The sequence below is a fragment of the Urocitellus parryii genome, chromosome 12 (genome assembly GCF_045843805.1).
Source record: "Urocitellus parryii isolate mUroPar1 chromosome 12, mUroPar1.hap1, whole genome shotgun sequence".
NCBI classification, from domain to species: Eukaryota; Metazoa; Chordata; class Mammalia; order Rodentia; family Sciuridae; genus Urocitellus; species Urocitellus parryii.
The window spans coordinates 20,259,578-20,283,318 of NC_135542.1; the positions used below are offsets into that span (position 1 = coordinate 20,259,578).

The 23,741-nt window shown below is 54.3% G+C and overlaps 1 protein-coding gene across 1 annotated transcript; it reads left to right on the top strand.

Moving 5' to 3' along the window:
* The first annotated feature begins 997 nt into the window (after positions 1-997).
* Positions 998-23,354, top strand: LOC144249869 (fibulin-7-like). Its single transcript, XM_077792066.1, has 9 exons — positions 998-1,079; positions 1,191-1,264; positions 6,978-7,137; positions 10,864-11,034; positions 14,709-14,834; positions 17,746-17,895; positions 18,377-18,514; positions 20,654-20,792; positions 22,207-23,354. Exons 1-9 carry the CDS (start codon positions 998-1,000, stop codon positions 22,577-22,579), a joined length of 1,413 nt encoding a protein of 470 aa, XP_077648192.1. The 3' UTR covers positions 22,580-23,354.
* Positions 23,355-23,741: the final 387 nt, after the last annotated feature.

Below are 23,741 nucleotides of genomic sequence, written 5' to 3' on the forward strand. Positions count from 1 at the left end.
TTATCTATTTAGTTTTCAGCCTGACAACATGAACTAAAACTCCCAGTACTACATTTAGGAGGAGAGTGGACAGGCTTGTCTGTTTTTTTCATCTTGGGTTGAACCCCGGTTGTTCCACCACTGAGCCACATCCTCAGCCATTTGTATTTTATATTTTGAGACAGGGTCTCGCTAAGTGACCCAGCCTGGTCTTGAACTTGCAGTCCTCCTCCCTCAGCCTCCTGAGTAGCTAGGAATCCAGGCATGTGCCACTGCGCCTGGCCATGGCCATTCCGTATTTCTAAGCAGCTGGTCTCCTGTGGTGACAGATGGACACTTTCCATTGTTCACTCCCCAGGGTACTAACCTATTTTAGCTTTTTTGCTGCTGTAACTCAAGGACCCCACCAGAGTTGCTGTAAAGTAGGAAAGGTTTATTTAGGGGCTCACAGTTTCAGAGGTCTCAGTCCATGAGAGGCTGGCTCCATTCCTTGGGCTCCAGGTGAGGCTGAGCATCAGGGCGAAAGAGTGTGGCAATGGGAAGCAGCTCAGGTGATGATCAGAAGCAGAGAGAGACTCTACTCATCAGAGACAAATATATATCTCAATCCCCACCCCGAAGCCCCCTCCTCCACCACACCCACCACCTCAGTTTCCACTCAGTTCATCCCTATCAGGATTAATTCACTGAGTGGGTCAAGCCTCTCACAGCCGAATCATTTCTCCTCTGAACCTTCTTGCGCTGTCTCCCACTTGAGCTTTTGGGGGCACCACGTCTAAACCACATCATGAACCTTTCGAGCTGTCTATTGCCTGGTGCGGTAGGTGGGTTCTGCTGAGGCCCAGAAACTGGTGGCTGTAGCCTGCGGTTGGGAGCAAGGCCAGCGGGGAGGGCGACGGGGGAGATGACCTCGTGTGCTCTCCCCGACTGACTCAACGTCCACTGGCTTCCCGGGAAAACCAGTGGCTCTTGCCAGGGCAGGATTCATGACCTATTCCCCAGTCTGAGGACGAACGAGATGAAGAGGGTGGGAGAAGGGGACCCAGAGCATGTCCCTTCCCAGAACGGTGTGGCCCTGCACTTGGCCCTGGACTTGGCCTGTTAGTTGCAACTGATGCCAATGTGGTCAGGCTGCTGGGACCGCCAGGAGTGTCGGTGGGGATAGACTGCTGGTCACTCGGGAGCTCACGCTGATGAGGGGTGTCTGCCAGGGTCACAGCTCCAGGAGTGTTTGCCGACCCTGCAGGAGCCGGAGCCTCGGAGTCTTGTGCAGAGCCGAGACGGGGTATGTGGTGAGACACCGATTTGGTGCCCACAGTGGCCCTGGCACTGGGAGCAAAGCAGACAAGGGCAGCCCAGCAGTCCAATGCTGAGAGGCCTGGCGAGGCTGCAGGTGGGCATGGCACCTGGACCAGGCAGCAGGAAGTGCCAGGCAAGGTGGCTCCACGTCAGACAAGCAGAGAGTGTCCTGGCCTCGCGCTGGTTCATCTGTGTGCTCGTTCAAATGAGCACCTAGTGTATACTCGGGTCCCACACTCCACAACAAGGTCCTGGGTTATCTGAGACTTATTCTGTGCCCAGGAGAGATGCAGGGCAAGGGAGAGGTGGGATGTGGGACACTCTCTGCAGCAGGTCACATCCGGTTCTGGAGCAGATGCCCTGGGGTCCGAGTCCTGGACATGTCACTGTGGCTAAGAGACATTCTGCCTCCTCAGATACAGAGTGGGCCATCGTGGCACCCACGTCCTGGGCTGCCTTGGGCATGTAATAAAGCATTCATGTGACACATGGTTTAAGTGCCTGCTCTTGGCTCCCGCCATGACCGTCATCGCCCCTGTGACTGTTTTAGAACACAGACAAGAAGGGGACACAGTGTGAGTGTAGAAACATGAGCAGCCAGAGGAGGTAGAGCTCAAAAACTTCCAGCACGCGGGGCTCAGAGCCCAGAAGGAGGCTCCGTGGTGGACTTCCTGTCCACCTGTCTAGGCCTTGGTATCCTGGTGTTGGTCAACTTAAGTGTGGGTGGTGCTGGGAGGCATTGTTCAGAAGCCACTAGCCTTCGATCAGTAGGCTTTAAATAAAAGAGATCACCCTCATGGTATTATGGTTCGGCCTCCTGCAAAAGACGGATCCACCCCTCCCCCAGAGGAGGGGATTCTACCTTTGAGGCTGCCCTTGGACTTGAGCTACAGCCTGCAGACTTCCCTGGTCTCCAGCCTGCCAGCCCAGGAGCCGGTTCCTTACAGGCCTCTATCTTTCTCCATGTGACTTTTAGCATGTTAAATATGTGTGCTATGGATTACACAGGGATGATACCTGATACATACTAAACACGTGTTCTATGTCACACTTATAGGAAGCAGACATACGTTAAATAAGCTTGTTTTGTGTGTATTCCTACTGCCTGCTTCTCCGGAGCACCCTGCCTTACGCCAGGGCCCTGGGCCTCTCCCCTGGTGAAATCCTCTCACTCCCCCAAGATGTGTCCCCTTTCCCTGCTCTCAGGCAAGGAGGCCGGGTGGGGTCCCTAGGATGAGGGAGTTGAGGAGCGGTAACCGGCCTCCAGTTTGGCCTGGAGGAAGCCTTCGCCCCCCTTGGGCGTGACTCCCGCTCCGAGGGCGTCAGGTCCTGGCCAGCAGGCGTACATCTGGCAAGTGCATGGTCCCTAGACCTGAAGACATCCAAACATCTGGGTTGCTGTTAGCAACGCGCTGACCTCACACATAGCTGTGGCTTAGGCAGACCAGTGCGAGAGGCAGCCCCTCCAAGTCCGAGGGGTCATCTGTGGCCATCTGAGGCTCTGGACTCTCCTGCCATAGATGGGACTCTTGAAGGGTCCTCAAACCCAGCCTGACACTGAGAAGGAGACCTTTCCGCCACGCCTCGAGGGCCACCTCCCCTGGTGCCCCCACACACCCCTGAAGGCTTTACCCTGCCTGCAGGGCCTCAGGAGCAGACTCCAGGTCTGTGAGCTCCAACAGCAGGGGCACCTGGCTAGGACGGAGGGTCAGGCCTACCAGGGTGGGGTGTGGGGACCAGGAAAGCTGGGGTGTCACAGTGATCTTTGGCTATGTCCACCCCTGGCCACAGGTGGGGTCTCCAGGTCTCACATGCCTCTCCTGGGGTGGCCGTGAGCTTTGAGGAACCTCCCATGGATGCTCTGGAATGAATATGGTGAGGAATCGGCCTGGGGAAGATGTGCTGAGGAGGGGTGTGGCTGGAGTATGCTGTGGGCCTCGTTCTTCCAAGAGCCTTAGACCACCCCCCTCCATAGCTATTGGCACTGACCTGAATGTTCCAGAACCAGCTATGTCACCTCCTCCCAGCTCAGGAAGAGCTGTGTGGGCCGTGCCTGCTGTTACTTCTCTAACTGTTCAAAGAGTCTCACCCCAGAGATGGCAGATCTTGACCTTTTCCTCCTCAGTGATGGAAGAGTTTCACAGAATGTCTTTTCTTGACCCCATTTCCAATAAGTGACTATTTCAAAGAGGAGGGGATTCTAGTTTTCATTGCTTACTGTCCACAGCAGAAGCCAGCGAAGGAGCCGGGTCTGGAAGGAATGGAAACGTTTTTCGGGGATCTCTTTAGGGAGAAGAGTAGAGGGACCCAGAAGAGGCCAGAGGAGTCAGACTCGATGTGGCAGCTTCAGACCTCCTAGGTGCAGTCCCCTCCCGGTGTGCAGTCCTCCCTGGCCAGGGGTTGACCTCGGCCTGTCCATAGCCCTGGTGAGCTTTCCCGCCAGGGTAGGGGTGGCACTGAAGGAAGTGACTTGCTCCCATCGCAGCTCTTCTTGGCTCAGAGAGATGGAGGCAGGGGCATGGGAGGGAGGGGAGCAGAACCGAGGCTGAGGGTTGCCCTGCTCTGTGACAGGTACCATGGCCATGCCAGCCTAGAGGAGGAAAGCAGAGGCCAACCCTGAGTCGCTGGCACGCGCGAGCAAGAGGACATTGAGCTTTGTGCACGTGGGTCCCCCTGAGAGCTGGAACCCAATGAAACGCTCACAGATTGTGGTCCTGGGACACAATCTTTGTTTTGATGTTGTTCCTGTTTTGCACTTGGTTTAGCCAAAAGGCTAAGGTGTGGTGTGGTGTTTTTCTTTGTTTCTGAATTGTTTTGCAAGGAATATGCTGTCATTGTAGGATCGAGCAAGATGGTAAAGTTTGAAAGGGGAAACGCTTGGATTCTCAGTCCCCCTCCTGCGACCTCATTTTTCCCCCTTGCAGAGGGACTCAGTTCCACCCGTGCCCAGGCTGAGCTCAGGTGGCAGATTCTGAGCTGGCTCTGATGGCTGGTCCTTGGGGATCTGCCTGTTAGGAGCTGCTGCTGCACATTCCCCCAGATCCCCTGCGGAAGGCACTCATTCTCTGCTTCCCTGGCGCCTGGCCCTGAACCTGGCATGCTGGCCTCCCCAGAGCACCAGGGGCCTTCCTGGTACCACGTTGGCCGTGTTAGCATCGTCCCAGGAGATCCTGAGGCCCTGGACTTCCCTCAGCGAGGCGGCCTGCAGCCCTTCCATCTCCCCGCTCGCCTGGGTGCTGCCCGAGTTTGCTTGGTCACAAAGGTTTTAATATTTTCCAGTTGCAACCAGGGACATGAGTGTGTCTCACCCCTAATGTCCATCTCCGGGAAAGCAGCTGGTTTCCCTAGAAACAGCTGTTCCTGGAGCCAGGGGCACTGAGGTTGGAGACACTGGCTGGCCTCTTCCCTCCACCCGCTCCCCTTCCCCGGTCAGGGTTTGGAGCCTACCCCACCACCCAGTCTGGGCAGCTGCCTGCTCTTCCCAGCAGAGCCCTTGGCATTGAGTTCTCTCTGCTTCAAGACAGAGTTCTTCCATGTCCACCAGGACAGCTATGGCCCACAGAGCCCTCTCCCAGCTGTCTGGGCCCTGGGCAGCTGTAGAATTCGTGGTGAGGATGTTTCCTCCACCGCTTCCCTGCCCCCACTGTCCGACCTCAGTGCACACAGGGTTGACCCTGCTGTGGGACACTGAGGTGCCAGCATTTCACTCCCTCGTGCAAATTCATCAATAAGACCATTCATCATACAGGGGCGTGTGAGAACCAAAGAGAACGCCCACCGGGCATGGGGACTGGGCTAGAAGTTGCAGGAGCAGGGGACGGCTCTGCTGCTCCTTGGCTACACCCATCTGGGCCAAGTCACTTGATTCCTAGCCTCCCTGTCTTCATCTAGGAGAAGGAGACAAACATATCACAATAACAAACCCCAGTGGAGACTGTCTTCTCCCAGGGTTGCTGCCAGCTCGTGGCTGCCGGTGTTTCTGGAAGAACTCGGGTATTCTCCCCTGTGAGGCACTTCACCAACAGGACTGACACACAGCCACGGAAACACCTACGAAGCAGTCCTGTTTTCTGTGAGAGGGAGGAGGCTGGGTGGGTCTCCCTGCTGGGCAGGTAGGGATGGCAGGAGGTCCCCGCCGGTGCCCCCAGGCCCTGCGTGGGAAGGCCTGGGGGTTGGGGGAGGAAAACAAACAACTTCCATTCCAGGCAAGGCTGTGGGGCTGTGCCTCTGAGGCCCTGGTGTGGTGGGGCCAGGAGCCCCCGTGGATTAATGAGTTCCAGGGGCAGTTGGCAACACAACTTTGACAAAAGTGTCCATTGAAACCGGCCATGAGTCATCTGCTTGGTAAGAGCAGCGGGGTGCAGGGGCCTGGCAGTCTCGCAGCCTCCCTGGGAGAGCAGACGTGGCTCTGTCCACGTGGCCACCGTGGTGGCGTCCAGTGGGCGAGGCTGGCAGCCTCCCAGGCAGCAGAGGCCTCGTGCCTCAGTTTCCCAACGGTGCCGCTGGCTTTGAGACAATTTCCCTCAAATCATAAAACTAATACTCTATGGACAAAAAAATCAGTATAAGAAAAATAAAACTCAACACATAAATTTGTCCCTAAGGATATCCTTGATCTTCATCTTGACCTAGCTCCTTTCTTCCCAGCAGGTGACACAAGTCAGGTGACATGAAGCTGTGCCCCAGCTGTGTGTGCACAACCTTAGAAGCCAGTGGCCCTGGATGTCAGGTCCCCCACCCACTCACCCAACTCGCCCTCCCCTCTCCCTCCCCGTCCTGGCACTTAAAGTCAATTGAGATTAGAGACTCTGGGATCTTTATCATTGAACATGATGCTTACCTTGCTTTAGGAGTCTATCGATGACAAGCACAGTTCTCAATTTTTCCTTTTTTTTTTTTTTTGGCATTTAAAAAATCATCAGAATTGGCCAGAGATGGTGGCTGGCGCATACCTGTAATCACAGAGGCTCAGGAGGCTGAAGCAGGCAGATCCTGAGTTCAAAGCCAGCCTCAGCAACTTAGCAAGGCTCTAAGCAACCCTGCAAGACCCTGTCTCCAAATAAAAATTTTAAAAAGGGCCAGGGATGTGGCTCATTGGTTAACTACCTGGGTGCAATCCTGGTATAAAAAGAAAAAGAAAATTATCAGAGCTGGTCGTTGACTTTTATGAATGCCTCTTTAACTGTATTGAGCTTTTTTCTTATTTTCCCTTGTACACTCGTGTGCACGTACACACACATACACACACACACGCAGATGCATCAATACTGTTTTTGTGGTACTGGAACTTGAACCTAGGGGTTTGCACATGCTAGGCAAGCACTCTACCACTGATACAATCTCAGCCCTTTTCATTGTTTTGAGACAGGGAGGGCCTTGTGAAGTTGCTGAGGCTGGCCTAGAACTTGAGATCCTCCTGCCTCAGCCTCCCCAGCCACTGAGATTACAGGTGCAGTCGGGCCCTCATTTGGGTTTTTTTTGAGAGGTGAACTGGGCTATGATACACGTGCTGTCCTCTGGTGATATAACCAGGCAGAGTGGGGCTGGAGTGCTGGGCAGAGAGGGCATCTCAGGAGGCCACTTCCAAATGGTGCTTAATAAGAGAGGTTTGGATCCTGTGTTTGGGGATGTCTGGAAGCCCAGAGCCAGCGCGTGGGTCTGAGCCCGTCCTGATTCGGGGTGGGCTCTTCTCTCCCCAGAACTGTCTCAGCAAACAGCAGCTCCTCTCGGCCATCCGCCAGCTGCAGCAGCTGCTGAAGGGCCAGGAGACCCGCTTCGCGGAGGGCATCCGCCACATGAAGAGCCGACTGGCCGCACTGCAGAACTCTGTGAGCAGGGTGGCCTCGGACGCGCCCCCAGGTGGGTCCCCGTGTTAGCACTGCTGGGGCCTAGAACCCACTCAAGCGGCCCGCAGTTCTGTCCCCAGCCCAGGTCACCCCTGCAGGAAGCCCTGGACGGTCCTCCCTCCTCCCTCCTCCCTGCCTCCCTGCCTCCATTTCCATCAGAGGGCACATCTTAACCCTGGCTGGAGTGCGTGTGTGTGTGTGTGTGTGTGTGTGTGTGTGTGTCTGTGCGCGCGCGCGCGCTCGTATTAAAACTGCGCCTACTGTCTCCCCCGACATGTCACCCTCTTTCCTCTTACACCTTCATTCTGGGCTACACAGCCATCATGGCCCTATGATCCTGCAGAACTGCCAAAGCAGTTGCTCAATAAATGTGGATGGCATCAATGAATGGATTCCAATTAGTTAGAAATCAATCGTCAATCAATCGTCTCCACTTTCCTGCCCCTACCCAGTGGGACAGCAATGGGCTTGTCATTTAACAAACTTTTTTTTTTTAAGCACTCTTAATGGAAATAAGGGCCTTGCACATGCGCGGTAAGCGCTCTACCGCTGAGCTTTACTCCCCATCCTTAAAGGGCTGTTTTTTAGGGCAGTTTTAAGCAAAACTCCTGGGAAAGCGCCAGGGCGCAGGCGCACGCCCCACCCGGTGCTGGCGTCCCGCAGCGGGTCGGCCCCGCTGCTCTGTGCGGGAGACTGAGGATCGCTCCGAGTGTTCAGGCGTGAAAAGTATCCTCCAGGGATGTTCCAATGCGGGGAGGCGGGGAGGGTGCCCCCGGGACGAGTCCCGCTTGTCTGTTGAGGTTGCAGCGTGGCCCGAGGCCCCTCTGCAGGGGACAGCTCCGACCGCACAGGGGCGCCTTCCCCTGGGTGACCCTGCGGGCGGGCGCGCTGGACGCGGGCGGGTGCTTTCCTCTGGCTCCCTGTCCTGGGGCGGGCGGGGACCGAGCCTCTGGCCTGACCGCACCTGCTCACCGCAGACACCATCGGGGCGCTCTTTGCGGTGGAGACCGTTTCCTGGGCCGCTACTTTACAGAAGTTGTGGTGCAAATCCAGAGGCTCAGCGCGGAGCCCCCTCCTGCTTCCCTTGGCTGGGCTCAACCTGCCAATCAAAACTCACCCTTCCCAGGCAGGTGATGCCCCAGCCCTCACACACCAACTCCAAGGGGCAGTCAGGGCGTCCTTCTCCCTACAGACTGGGAAACTGAGGCCAAGAGAAATGGGTTAGCAGCCTCGGGCCCTTGATCCAGTGATTCTATTTTCTCCTGTTAAAGGCTGGACTCCACAGAGCCTGTTCCACGGGATTGCAGAGAACTGCCTGCAGGGAACCTTAAAGCACGGCCTGCCCGTGTCTTAGGCCCCTGTCCACCAGACCCACGGAGAGGCAGTGCTCATGACATAACTCCTCCTCTCATCCCCAGCTTGGGGCTTTCTTCCCTGAGCCAGGTTAGGTTTTTTAAAAGTGGTAAGTTCTCTTTTTAAAAAGTGCCCATCGTGTACTGTGCCTCACAATAGGTGCTGGACGCAGTGCTGGGTGCGTCACAGGGGTCCAGCCCCGGGACAATCCTATCAGGTTGTCTTGAGGTCCCTGGGCCTCGGGAAGGCCAGACATTGCCCCAGATCAAATGGCCAGTAGTGGGGAAATTATCTTCTGCTTTGTTGTGGGGGCAGGGGCATTTGCTGGGGGTGAGCAAGAAGAATTGCTGGTCTTCCTGTTTCTGGCACCAGGCCCTGTGTCTCCCTGACCCCAAGCTGCTGTGATGACTTATCTGCTGATCTCATTCCTTACACACTAACCTCATTCCAAAAGGTGCAGGGAATTCATGTGGCCCTATGTACTCACCAGGACATGCTCATAAAGTGGATCCACCCAGGGGTTCCTCCTCATCCTCCACTAGAGCAGTGGCCTTCAGCTCTCTTTGGGGATGTGATTGACCATTGATTTCTAACTAATTGGAATCCATTTATTCATGCCACCCACATTCATTGAGCCACTGTTATGTGCCAGATACTATTCAAGCTATCTAGGTACAATTACTTGTGTTGTCCTTCTTGAGGGTTTTTGTTTTGCTCTTGGGTTTTTTGTTTGTTTGTTTTTTCAGTACTGAGCATTGAACCCAGAGGCTCTTTACCACTGAGTTACAGCTCCACCCATTTTTTTAAATATTTATTTTTAGGTGTATGTAGATGGACATAACACAATGCCTTTATTTTTTTATGTGGTGCTGAGGATCGAACCCGGGTCCTGCCTGTGCTAGGCGAGCGCTCTACCACTGAGCCACCATCCCAGCCCCAACCCCCCACCCATTTTTATTTTTTATTTTGAGACAGAGTCTCAGTAAGTTGCCCAAGCTGGCCTTCAGCCTGAAATTCTCCTGCCTCAGCTTCCCAAGTCACTGGGATGACAGGCATGTCCTATCATGTCTGGCTCTTTCTTGAGGTTTTTAAATATTTCTTCTTCCCAAAGACACCCTATTCCTTTCCCCCTACAGTGTTTTAAACTTTGTCAGCATGATAAAGTTATTTAAAAATAACCGTGGAGTCACCTATCTCAGGCTCTGGGCAGCGCCCTGTGGGCCTGCCGGCCTCTGGATGTAAGCTCCCTCCTGCCTCAGGAACTCCCCATTAATAAGAACCCCTGAGAGCTTCAGGGATCAGCTCCTGCCCTCCTGCCCCTCCAGGCTGCCCTGGCTGCCCCGTGGAGAACCCTTGCTGAGTCTGGCCGGGGTGGAGTATCAGGGCACAGTGCGGTGGCCTCTTGAGGGCTGGGTTTTGTCTGTCTTGGTCGCCAGTGGCAAATTCTCTTTTTAAAAAGTGCGTTTTACCTGGGGACGCAGGGAGAGCCCAACACATGATGTGTCATTCATCTGCTGGTTCAAGAACCATTTATAGGTCATTCACTAAGCGCCAGGTATAGGGCTGGTGCTGAGGACACAGCGGGGACCAGGCCAGACGGCACCCAACAGAGAATACTAACCCCAAGGTGGAGACAACCCGGCCAGCAAGGATGTTCAAATGGTTGCCAATCTAAGAAGAAAGTCAGGGAGCTGTGGGGCGAGGTGCCCTGGAGGTCTCGGCTGGCCATGGTGGCCGGGGAGCACTCACTCTGGGCGGTTCTAGCATTTGAGTAGAGACCTGAAAAGCAAGAAGGGGCCAGCTGGGAGAAGTTCTGGGGAACATTTCAGGCAGAGAGGCCTGGAGATGGCCTGAACCTAGCCTGTTCAGGACACTTAAAGAACCCGAGTGAAGCCAGGGCTGGTGGTGGACACCTGTAATTCCAGTGTCTTGGGAGGCTGGGGCAGGAGGATCACAAGTTCAAGGCCAGCCTCAGCAACTTAGCGAGGCTCTAAGCAATTTAGGGAGACCCTGTCTCAAAAATGTCTGGGGATGTCGCTCAGTGGTGAAGCACCCCTGGATTCAATCCTCAGTACCAAAAAGAAAAAGAAAGAAAGAAACCCAGGGGGCTGGAGCTCCCAGAAAGCAGAGCCAGTAAGTGGCAGCGAGAGGGCGAGGCAACCATGACAGGGCGGAGTCCGCCCCTCTCTTAGGCTCCCACTTGGTGTCGCTGAGCGGTGTTGCGCCTTTCATCAAGCAGGCACCCCAAGAGCCCCTGAGGACTGGGTGAGAGGTGTGTCCTGCATGGCACAGCCTGCAGCGGGACTCACAGAGGTCCCCCTCTGTAAGCCAGGAAGCCGACTATGGCCCGGAGGAGGGCTCCTCACCCTTCCTTTTCTCCTTACAGTTTCCTGCCCGGCGCTGAGCGCCCCACCTGACGGCAGGAAGTTTGGAAGCAAGTACTTGGTCGACCATGAAGTGCATTTTACCTGCAATCCCGGCTTCCGGCTAGTGGGGCCCAGCAGCGTGGTGTGCCTTCCCAATGGCACCTGGACAGGGGAGCAGCCCCACTGCAGAGGTACGACCCAATGCACTGCTCGGGTCTGCTGGGTAGGAAGGGTTGCTCCCTGGGACACTTTCGCTTGATTCTTTAATCATTCCTGGACCACAGAACATGGGGAACTTGTCTTGACTCCAGGCCTGGGCTGATCTCTGCATGAGTTTGCTAAACCCTCACAACAAAGTCATGTTCTTGCATAGAGGGAGATTGAAACCTTGTGGTAAGGTCACACAGCTGGGAACACTCTGACCCCAGAGTCTTTGTTCTTCAACACCTTCCTCTGCCCTGGATTCTGGCAACTGGGTCTTATTAGTTGGGGGCAAGAAGCCATCCGTGCGTGAGGAGAGGGACAAGAGGCAGGGCCTGCAGTGGTCACTCTGTTCTGGGGTTGCGGTCTGCTTGTGAGCTGCAGGGGTTCCTCAGGATGGAGGAAATCCCACTGGTGTCCTTTGTGTCTGTAGACAGGCTCAGGGAGAGTGCTTTGAGATGTGTGGACGCAGGACACGATTTTTTTCTTTATGCTAGTTTGAAAACAGAACTTTATGATGTGGAGTGCCGGGTTTCAGTTCTAGCAACTAAAAGGCTCAGGGGTCATTCCAGTTGAACTGGGCTGACTGGGTTGTGCAAAATAACCACACAAGAGACACAAATACCTTTTTCTTTGGGGGTCTCTGTGACAACTCCTCTGAGAGAGAGTGAGAGCACGCGCTGACCCCTTTTATTGAGAAGAAGCTATTCAAATGAGGCAAGAGATCAGGTTTCAGGGGGGCTGAGTCTATCTTCATGATGTCCACTGTCAGCAGGTTGACTGACACCTAGGTAGGCCAATCAGGTAAATTCCTGCTGAGAGCAGAGTGTCAAGGCAGCTGCAGTCCGCTAACTTGGGAGAAGCCGTGTCCAGCAGCTGCTGAGAGATGGGTAGTGACCTACGAGTACTTCACTGCAGCCACCACAGGGTGACCACCATGCCCAGTTTATACTTAGATGAAAAATACCCTTATCCAACCCATTCTAGGACTTGCCACCACCTTGCTCCCTATGCCAACCCTTCCCAAATGTTAGTATACGTGGCTCTGGTATAAGTCCAGGTGGGCTGCACCATGTGGTCCTCTGGTGGGGAAGGACAAATGGCCAGGAAGGAGGCTGCAGAGAGAGAGCTCAGGATGAGTCTGGAATGAGCTGGGGAGTTGAAGATCAAGCATCAGGAGAGCACCACGTGGGACCATGGAAGAGGTCAGGAGACTCACCGCCATGGTTGGCAGGCAGGACCGTCCACTCCACACAATGATCTTCCAGGGAGAATCTGACCTTCCGGGCTCTGACTTCGGTGAGGGGCTACGTAGCTCTCCCAAGACATCAGGCAAGAGGCAGTGAGCCTGTTCGGATGTCCCCCCTGGCCAATGGGTACGAACCCTCTGTCTAGTGTAGCTTGCTTGTGACTGGCACCACACTGGCTGGTTAGGGCCCCCAATCCATCCATGCTCTGAAACTCTCAGGATCTTCTCTGCTTCTAGTAATAGCAGGAACAAATACAGGGAGTTTCTCAAAGTTGAGTTAATATCAGTAATAACTAGAGAATATACTAAAAGTGCCGATTTCCTTGGTCTTTGGAGGCCTCAGTGCCTGCTTCCCGTGAGCTGTCTGGGTGGCTCTGGAGCACACTGCACAGAGTCATGGAGGAGGTCCTGCTCAGCGTGGGGAGTCCTCCCTCATGACGAGAGCACCAAGGATCCCTGGAAGACACCCTCTTCAAGTCGCAGAGACAGAGCTCAGCTGGGGGGCGCCAGGGGTCCCACCTCTGTCACGCAGCTCTTTTCCATGCCTGGGCTCCTGGCCCCCACGTTTGTAGCTCTCTGCCCGAACACATCCTCCCAGGTCTCTTCTCTGATCCACTCCTCTTGTCGTCTGAATCACACGATGCTCAACATAAATGCACGCTCTCTTCAAGGACAGAGAATATGGGTGGTACCCAAACAGCGAGCCGGCAGCACCAGGCCATAGAATGCCTCTGACTGCACCTCAGATTAGAAATGTGAGCGGGCGTGGTGGTGCACACCTGTCATCCCAGCTCAGGAGGCTGAGGCAGGAGGATCACCAGTTCAAAGCCAGACTCAGCAACTTAGCAAGGCCCTAAGCAACTTAGCAAGACCCTAGCTCTAAATTAAAAATAAGAAGGCTGGGGATGTGGCTCAGTGGTCAAGCACCCCTGGGCTCAATTCCTGGTACAAAAAAAAAAAAAGGTTAGAAATGTGGGGAGTTTGTATGGAGCCTGTCAATAAATGAGCATCCTGGGCAGATCCAGAGAAGGCAACAGGACGGGTCCAGGGGCACCTGTGTGTGTATGTGTCTGGCCACTGAGGCCCCAGCCCCCCTCCCACAGACTCCAGGTGGAGGCCAGACTCTGTATTTTCCACTGGAGGCCCCCAAAGAGAGGCAGTGCCCCCAGCCCTTGGGGTCAGGATGAAAGACACCAGTGTTCACACCTCTTGACTCTCTGCCCACCTCTCCATGGCTTAGTGGTGGCCCACTCTTGGAGTGGGCTGGTGGCCATGATGGGGCTGGACCACAGGTCCACACAGCAGTCCAAGCTCCATGGCATTTGTGAGCAGTTGTTCCAGCCCCAGTCCTGGAAACTGGTCACCTGAGAACAAAATGGCTGGCGGAGGGCACAACCAGGCTGAGGTTATAGAGCCACGGAAATGGGCCCTGTCCCCTGGGCAGGTGACATCTGCACAGTCTGGGCCCTATGGACAAACAGAAGCCCTCAGACAGTTTACATAACAAGGCAGCCCCACAGGAAGCCAAAGTCCTCTTGAATCCCCCCAAACAAGGCTATGATTCTCCTCAGGCAAAGCACCTCCCTCTTAGAGGGGTGGGCGAGGGGCTCTTAGGTTGATGAGGGCAAGGGTTCAAGTTCCCATATGCTGCCAGCAGGTCAGCAGGCAGACCTCTTCTTCCTGCGCAGATGACTTGTACCTGGACTGAAACCCGGCTTAGGAAATCCGTAACAAGCACACAGCCTGAGGGCTTTGAAAATCATCTTTACATAACTAAGATATGCAGATGAGTGTTGGGGAAAGTGGACGCATACCAAAAGCTATAAATAAGCCAAGAACAATCACCTAGCACTCAGAGAAAAATGGAGTGCACTTTTACAGTCCGTGTGTCTACCTAGAGCTCTTCCACAGACCAGTCGAGGGCATGAGCAAGGAATGGCATTACTGAAAAGTCAATCACTCCTGCCTGGTGAAGCATAGGAGAGCTTGCGGCTGTGAAACTGGGGGACTCACTGTTCCCATTCCCAGCATCCTGCTGGGCTATCCCTCCCCTTGACAACACCCCTGAATTTCACTCCTGTTTAAAGGTTGTTCCACTTTGACGCTGGCTAATGGGGACAGAGGGAGTGGGCAAGAGGACAGAGGCCTCCGCCTGGTTACAGCTGTCTACACTGCAGCTTTGCACACTAAATCAGTGCCTCCGGTGGAGCACGGCCAAGTGCCAGGCCCACTCCTCACAGAGAGCAGGGTTACTGAGGAGAGGAGCCAGGGCAGCACGTCAGCCAGGTGGAGAGGGCTGCCAGGTCAGGTGGGAGCAGACAGCTGGAAGAGTCCCGTGACAAAGGAAGTTGGCTCATGATTGCCTTTTGTTTTAGAGCTGGAATCATCTGTGTTTGGGAATCCCTTCTCTCCTAGGTACCAGCGAATGCTCCAGTCAGCCTTGTCAAAACGGCGGAACGTGCATCGAAGGCGTAGGCCAGCACAGGTGCATCTGTCCCCCAGGGAGGACTGGGAGTCGCTGTCAGCATCAGGCTCAGACTGGTACGTAGCTGCTGCTGGCTGGTGGCAATGCTCCACTGCAGGGAGGTGAGGACCCTTGTCACTGTCACCAAACACAGATGTGTTGGGAGCTCAGTGCCCCTCAGTGGAGTGTGTCTGTCCTCTCTGGTGGATATCCTCCCCGTCCCTAAGGTGGTCACTTGGAGGGAACCTGGCTCTCCCATGCAACCCAGTAGCTCCGCCTGTGAGGATGTGGCTGGGAAGCCTCACTGTGGTCCTCTGCTCCATCAGCATCTCAGCCAGCAGAAGTCTTTCCTCCAACCTTCACGTGCTACAAGATGGGCAGTTGCTGATGCAGTTCAAAGCATTTGAAAATCTCAACAGCCAGACATTTGAGTAGTGAGTCCCAGTATATTCCCAGCAGAGGTTTAATGTGCCACACGGTGGCTCGTTTTGCACATGGCAAGAAAACCTCATGACAAGGGACCTGTGGAGAATGGACAGGGTTCATTCATGCTCTGCTCAATCAAGACTTCTATTTAAAAAAAAAAAAAAAAAGAAAGAAAAAAAAATTCAACCCAAAGATGTTCTTTCCTTTGCCAGAAAAGCCTGGTGGGGTCTCTGTGGGGGAAGTGTACTGGTGGATGCCCAAGGTCAGGTTTGAATAGTGCCCCCGGGGATTTGCCTCTCACTGTGCCTGAACTAGGCTAGTGAGTCAGCCTGCTGGGTGCTTCCTCTAGGGGAGCCCAGGGCCCCTGTAGCTCCTGTCCTGGGGCCAATTTCTGGGAGAGGGGGGCAGAGGCTTCTTGGCAGCCCCACTGCCTCTATTTACAAACAAGGGGAGAAGAAACGGCCCCCACCCCAGTCTTGGTCACTGAATGTTCTACCCACCCACCTCATGTTGAGATTTCTTTTGCTGTAGGACCTTTAGGACATTGTCCCTCGGGTCCAATGGTCACTATGAAATATCTGTATGACCAGAATCCTTACCATGTTAAGGCTCTTAAAGCAGGAGACAGAAATGTTATCCACCAGTTGGTGGTCCGGATCCACCAGCTGGCGGGCCAAGCGGGAGGCTGCAAGTCTAACCTTCTAGCACCACCTGGGGTTTGAGTACACCCTTTATAGTCCAAAACCACATTAAAACATAAGTGGCTGCTGCTACGATTCAAAACCATGAACAAACATCATGAGATCTAAAATCATAAGCAGAAAAGGGAGTGGGCCCAAACCTCCCTAGTTGAGTACAAATTAGGGAATGGTTACTAATGTGTAGACAATCAATCTCTTTCAGGGTACATAGTCCAAATTTAAAAACTGGGAACCAAAGGCAGAGGACTTTTACATTATATAAGAATTGTCATTTTGTGTTGCCAAACATGCTTTGCTAAGCAACCACTGATGGGCACAGAGGCAGGGCTTTCCCTGGGAGAAGCATTTCTTACATGACGTAGAGTCTCAGGGCAAAATGGAGTCCGTTTGATTATTGCCCAAGTAGCCTGGCCCATTACAACCAGGAAGGTGAAATCGGTCGTTAGTAGGTACATCTATCTAATGCCAGCTCTTGTTCTTACAGTGTCTGTGAAAGGCCAGCAGACATCTGAGCTCTTGCTCACCTGCCTGGAGCTAGAACCTTCTTTTCCTTCCCCTCCGGGGGCCTGTGTCCTTGCAGCTGGGGTGGGGGAGCCTGTCTCCAAATGTGTGTGTGTGTGTGTGTTTTTTTTTTTTTAAGACAGGTCTTACTATATTGCCAGCTGGCCTTGAACTCCTGAGCTCAAGTGAGCCTAGCCTCTTGACTGACTCAGCCTCCCAAATAGCCAGAACTACAGGCATGTCCCCCAATTTCTTTTTAAAGAATCAATTCATCTTATTTTAATTGTGATAAAATATAAATGACATTTGCCATTTTAATCACCACACTCACACCCTATTGCTTGCTACGCCAACCAGCCATCTCCAGGGTGCTTTCATCTGCTAGACTTGGAATTCTGTCAGATTCCCCCTACTTGGTTCCTGCCACCAGCCCTGCCCACCTCGCCTGCCCCATGGACTGGACAGCAGGTGCCCCCTGTGAATGGAGTCACAGGGGACTGTTGTCCTCCTGTGCCTACCAGGAGTCCTCCCACTAATTCCTCTCCAATTTCCCTTAACCACATAAGAGCTCCAAATCCTTTGAAAACTTTGTAAAAATAGTTAGAAAACTAGTTTCTGTTCTTGGTAACACACACACCCCAAAAAATAGAGACCCAAAGTTTTGAACTCCAAGGATCACTGTTGTCCCTGGAGTTCAAGTGTTTTTTAAAAAGAAGGGAGCAAAAATTTGCTCCCCAAATGTAGGCTCTCTCTTCACTCATTGCTTCTTTTGCTGAGAAGAAGCTTGAATGTTTTCTCTTATAAGTGGATGCTGATCCATAATGGGGGGGACATGGGGAAAATGGAAGAGCTTTGATGGAACAAAGGGGAGGGAGGTGGAAGGAGGAGCATGGGGCAGGAAAGGTGGTGAAATGAGATGGACATCATTACCCTAGGTACATGGATGGCTGCACGTACGGTGGGACGCTATGTCGTGCACAACTAGAGAAATGAAAAGTTGTGCTGCAGTTCTGTACACTGGATCAAAATGCATTCTGCTGTCATACCTAATTAAAATACATTGATTAAAAAATAAAAAGCGCTGGGGATGTTAAGAAAATAAAATAAAAGGACGGGGGACTTCGCGCCCTGGCGGGCCTTGGCGGGGACCGTCCGGTGGCCTGCGTCTCCACGCGACATCTCACTCGGGCACCCCCGGTCCTCGAGGCTTGGGCGCCCTGCCGGGGTCCTGGAGACCTGCACGTCTTCCTTCTCCACTCCAGGGGCAGCGCTCGGGAAGGGCCGCGCGGGGCTCCCCAGGGCTGGGCCCCCCCGCAGGTGCACCCGGCCAGCACTGAGGAGTCCCGTCTTCTCCCCGCAGCGGCCCAAGAGGACGAGGACGAGGGCGACGTGGCCGGCGACCCTGCCTTCAGCCGCGCGCCCCGGTGTGCGCAGGTGGAGCGGGCGCAGCACTGCAGCTGCGAGGCCGGATTCCACCTGAGCGCAGTGGCCGGCCGCAGCGTCTGCCAGGGTAGGCGCGGGTTCGCGGGGACCCCGGGACACCCGGGGAGTGGGCGGGGCTCCCTCCGCAGCCCGCCCACCTGCAGGGAGCCCGCCCCGCCCTGGGTACGCGGGAAAGGAGAGGGTGGGGCGGAGGCCGCTTCCTGGGCGTGGTCTCGGAAATCCCCGCCCACTTCGCTGTTTTGATGTTAAACAAATAGATGTAGCTGCTGGGTAGACCGTGGGGGTGCTCTTCAGAAAGCCAGCCTAGAGAAAGCAGCGGGGCGGGGTGGGGATCCCAGGCGCCTCCCCTTGTCGGATCCCGGCCCCGCCTACGTGCCCAAGCCACGCCCCTTCGTGGCTGTTATCCAAGTGCTCTACTGCGGCTCAGGCTCAGCAGCTACCCCAAGTCCAGCAATAGCCTCAACTGCTAGAGAATGGGGCCACCCTAGTTGGTGGCTGGATGACACCGGCTTCGTGGCTCCTGAAGTCAGCGGCCTTTCTCTCCTCAGATGTGAACGAGTGTGAACTCTTTGGGCAGGAGGGGCGGCCCCGGCTCTGCATGCATGCCTGCGTGAACACCCCGGGCTCCTACCGCTGCACCTGTCCCAGTGGATACCACACCCTGACTGACGGGAAGACCTGTGAGGGTGAGTGAGCTGCAGCAGGGGCAAGTGGCCCTGGGTCTGGACAGTACCATCTGTACCTGATCACCAGCTGCTGCCGCCACGCATCCTAGCCCCGACCTCACAATCAGGAGTCAGTGTCTCAGGTCCATTGATCTTTAAACACAGCAACAAAAGGGCCTCTCAAAACCAGACCATGCCATCTAAATAGGAAATGAGTTGCTTAACCTGTGGGAGTGACTGTTTTCAAGGTCAGATCATTTCCACCCAGCTGGGGCTGGACCCAGAGGCAGAGCAGCCAGTCAGCCACTTCTGATGTACAACCTGGAGAAGCCCATCAGATTCCAAGGCCTTGTATGGGCATCTGCAAGGCCACCCTTAAAAGGGATGATATCTTACAGTCACTGTGCCTCCATGTGGCCAGATACACAATGCTGGCCATGGCCATGTCCTTCCGAAGGCGGAAGGCCCAGGGACTGGCAAGAGTGAGGGCTGCCACTATCCTTGGGCTTGAGCAGTGAGGAGAGGATGGGGTTTATCAGAGCCTCCTAGATGGCTGGGGGGATGCAGATGGCTGGGGCGGGGTGCAGATAGCTGGGGGGCTGGTGGCCACCACCAGATCTGGCCCCAGGCAGCGACCCTTCAGAGGAGCACACACCCACCCTCCTGCCTCCAATCTGCCAGCCCAGCTGAGAGTCCAGAGGTCTGAGAGTCCAGAGAGAGCCCAGGCCAGTGAGCCTCCTAGAACAGAGGGGGTTGGATGGGCACAGGTAAGAAGGACATGACTGGCTTAGGTTCTACCCCGTGCTGAATCCTGTCCCTCAGTCCTGGGGGACTGGGTTGAGCTTTCTAAGGCTGGTTCCAGGAATGGTGACAAGGGGCCTTCATGGACAAGTGGGAGTGGGAGGCACCCAGGGGGCAGGGGAAGAAGTGTAAGTGGGAGTGGCTGGCAGAATGGAGAGGCTGAGAGCTCTTGCAACAGTCACTGTTGTCACCAGCCCCAGGGACAGGGACATACCAACAGCAGGCCTCCTGTGACCCCACCTCTCAAGTGTTGACATTAATAAACACGAATAGTCCAGTTCTCCACAGCAGCTCGTAGTCAGAGCGTGGTAGTCCCCATCATCCCTGGAGGGTACGTTCCAAGACCCCCAGTGAATGCCTGCAGCCAGAGCTGGTATCCAGTCCTGTGTACATACCTATGTTCAGTGCAGCTTATAAATTAGGCACAGTAGGAGATTAACAGTGAAAATTAATATTAGAGCAATTATTAAAATATACTCCAATAAAACTTATCTATAACATGAATTATTTCTAGAGTTTTCCATTTCATATTTTTGGATCATGGTTGACCACTATTAACTGAAACTGAAGAAAACAAAACTGTGGATGGGGAGGGACTGCTGTAGACAGCCCAGGCTCCTCTGGGTGCCAGACCCTGAGCTCTGGTGCTGTAGCAGGCCTCTGGCGAGAACTGAATCTACTGACTTAGAACCACCACACACTGGCAGGACCCACAGCCCTGCTCTCCCCCCATGTATCCCCGTGGACACAGTACACTGAGGGCAGTGCTGCCCTCTAGGGCAGTGGCAGGGGCCTCCTCCATGGGCAGGAAGAGGTGGCTCCCTGCTAACTTCTCTTGGGGGTCCCCTGCAGGCTCAGGGGGGTCCACCTCTGGGACTGGAGTAGCAGGAGGCATCCAAGGAGCTGCCCCCCAGCCCATCCCACAGCTCATGGAGGCCCACAGAGGACTGCTTGAAGTGGGGAGAGATGGTCTTCAGCGGGGGGACTCCCTGGGTGCTTGGAAGGAGAGCAGAGCAGGGGGTGTCTGCATCTGGTGGAGGAAGAGCCCAGGAGGAAGGTTTTTCTGGAGATTTGAACCTCAGCATGCAAACACCAACACAGAGGCCTTTGGGCTGAGAGGGAGGGAAAGAGGTCAGATCCTGGGGAGCGTGCTCCCCAGCATGGTTCTGCAGCACTTCCGCAGGTCCCTGGTCTAGATGGCTGGGGGTGGTTCCTGCCTGAAGATAAGTGCCATTTGAAAGTCCACCTTGTGTGGAGTGCTGCACTCAGAGCCTGTTGGGGCCGCTCCTGTGGTTTGGTGATGGAGGGAAAGTCAGGAGTGGGTGGATGTTTACCCTGGGTTCCTGTCTTGTATTTCAGATATTGATGAGTGTGCAGGTCCACAGCCTGTGTGCCCGCAGGGGACCACATGCATCAACACCGGGGGAGGCTTCCAGTGCGTCAGCCCTGAGTGCCCCGAAGGCAGCCACAATGTGAGCTACGTGAAGACTTCTCCCTTGTGAGTACAGCCAGGGCCACCCACAGCTCTTTGCACCCAGGCTCCCACCTGTACTTGTGGCAGGGCTGGACGCCTCCAGGCCTTGGAGGAGGGAGCAGCTGTGTCACAGGAAGGATGAGGGCCAGGGAGCTGGGCGACCAGCTTCTCTGAGCTCCCATTTCCCTTTAGTGGTTTGCATTTAACACTTTGCCATAAGAACCCATCTTGTCACGGGAGAGTAATGCACCAAGGGCTCCCCTGCCACAGATGATGGTGGCACTACAGCCACCTGTGGGCATGGCCAGGGAGGGCGACCAGACAGAAGCAGCTGCCTCTGATGTTACCTTGAATCCCACAGCAGCCAGAGGCAGGTATACATGACCCGATTTGGAAGATGGTCATTTTCTCAATTCCACGTAGCTGGTAACTAATGGACCGAGTCATGCACTGCACTTTGTGTTACATCATCTGCTTTTCCAACAGTGCTAGAAGGTTCAATGCCCAGTATGCTCCACACTTAAACAGTAGAATTGCCTTTTATGGGAGATGGACATTTAAGGGGAATAACTATCCCTAGCACAAAGCCCCCACACTTCTCAAAAAGATCCTGAGAGCCCTCACACTATCTTTAAGATGCAGAGAAGTGACTTCATAAGCTTAGTTATTTAAGTTGCTCTTTGGATCAAAGCGGAAATTAGAAGCATCAGGAAAATGTGTGGCACCTAAGAGTGACAGTTATAAAAGAGAATGAGGACTCCAGAACCTTCCCAAAGGAAGGGACCTGTCTGTTGTGGCCTCCAGGGACATGAGATTAACAGGTGAGTGTGATATTTGATCTGCAAAATCATGATGGTCAGAATCGCCAGACACTAAGTTTTATTTGTCTTTTGTGTTTGATAAGATAGAGAAATATGGAAAACTTTTCTATGGGACCCTGATTCCAAGTGGGTAAGGAAGACAGGGTTTCCTGCTTTAAGAATAAAAGTCATTGTATTTGGAAAGCTCGTGTGTGCTGTCCCACACTGCAGCTGACTGTGGGGGTCCTTCCATGACAGGGGGAGGTCTTCCCACCTGCAGAAAGGGGACCTGGTTTGAATTCCAGTGTTGCTATCATTATGAATCTTCCCAGGCTTCGTTTTTCTTTAAAAACTAAAATAATAGCACTTCAATATAGACGTGTACACACACACACACACACACACACACACTCCCCACATGAGTCAGTAGGGTCCCAGGACTGGAATAGATGCAGAGTCCCTTCCCTGGACATGCCTGATGCCAGCCACATTCACTTGCCTGCAGCTCCGGAGCCCCTGGGTGAGGGACTCAGGGCTGGGGAAGGCCCCCTGGTGATTTTTGCAAGCTGGCAGGTCAGGGGAGGGGACCCTCTAGAGCTTCCCCAAGTCTGACTGCGTCCATCTTGCCTCTGCTCCAGCCAGTGTGAGCGAAATCCCTGCCCCATGGACAGCAGGCCCTGCCGCAGCATGCCCAAGACCATCTCCTTCCATTACCTCTCTCTGCCCTCCAACCTGAAGACGCCCATCACGCTCTTCCGCATGGCCACGGCCTCGGCCCCCGGCCGACCTGGGCCCAACAGCCTGCGGTTTGGGATCGTGGGTGGGAACAGCCGTGGCCACTTTGTGATGCAGCGCTCAGACCGACAGACGGGGGAGCTGATCCTCGTCCAGACCCTAGAGGGGCCGCAGACGCTGGAGGTGGACGTTGACATGTCAGAATACCTGGACCGCTCCTTCCAGGCCAACCATGTGTCCAAGGTCACCATCTTTGTGTCCCCCTATGACTTCTAAGGGTTGCCTGGGGGTGGGGAGTGGGGGTGGAGATATGGGCTGATTCCTCTACCCCAAGGACTCAACTGTGGGCACTGACTGTGACAGATGTCTCTCCCCTCTGCCTTGCCCCTGCCCTGTCACCCAGGCTCAGGAGGGTGACCACAAAACTCAAACTGCCACGTCCCATTTTTGTCTTGCTTTAAGGCTCTCCCCTTAGATGATGCAGTTTCTCAGATCTGTCTTGTTTTGTTTTTCATTTTTTTTTTTTAAGAGGCTGGGCAGCTTTTCAAAATGCTGCATGAATGGTATTGAGTTTGTACCATCTGGGGAGGGGACGCTCATGGCGTGTGTCCCAGATGGTGGCCAACCATTCTGCATTATTACAGACCTTGCTAGGAACAAAGTGCGTCTACCCTGTGCACTTGGCGGAGGTAGTTTCCTCCCACCCCAGCCTTATGGTGTCCCTCTCCCTTCTGTGGCACGCCTGCCAGCCTTTGTACCCGAGAGCCATGGGAGGGCCTGGACCTTGATCCTTCCAGACCAAGGAACCGATGTTAAAGCTGGATTCTGCCTGATTACTTTCCCTTTTGAGAAATCACATCTCAAAAACACAGCCTGGTGTCAGAGCTGAGGAAATAAAATCGATGGCTCCTCCCTGCCCCCTCTGACTTCTCCCTGAGCACGCTGAGCACAAGACAGCCCAGTTCCTTCTGGGAGGGGACAGTGGGCTCTCTTCCTGCCTGGGGGTTGGACACACTGGAATAAATGAATAAGAGAGAAAGCACAGGGTAATCCTTGGGTTGGGTCCACCAGTCTCATTTGTCTTGGCTGCATGAGTGACTGGAAGGACATTGGGCACGGACAGTTTAGGAAAATGCTCACATCGACTGGATTCTGTGGCTTCCTACTTCTGGCAGAAGAACTGAGGGGTGAGACCCTTCACACGACCAAAGCAGGAAGATTGGCCAGGACGGAGAAGGGGTGGGGAGGGGCCGCTCCAGTGAAAACCCCGAGGCAAGTAGGGCTGGGCGGAAGGTCCATACCCAAGCTCCTGGTAGTCCACTGGTGAGTTTCCCTCATACATATTTTATTTAAAAACTCTTTGACCTGGGCATGGTGGGCATGCCTCACAAGACTGAGGCAGGAGGGTTGAAAGTTCAAGGTCAGCCTTGGCTATTTA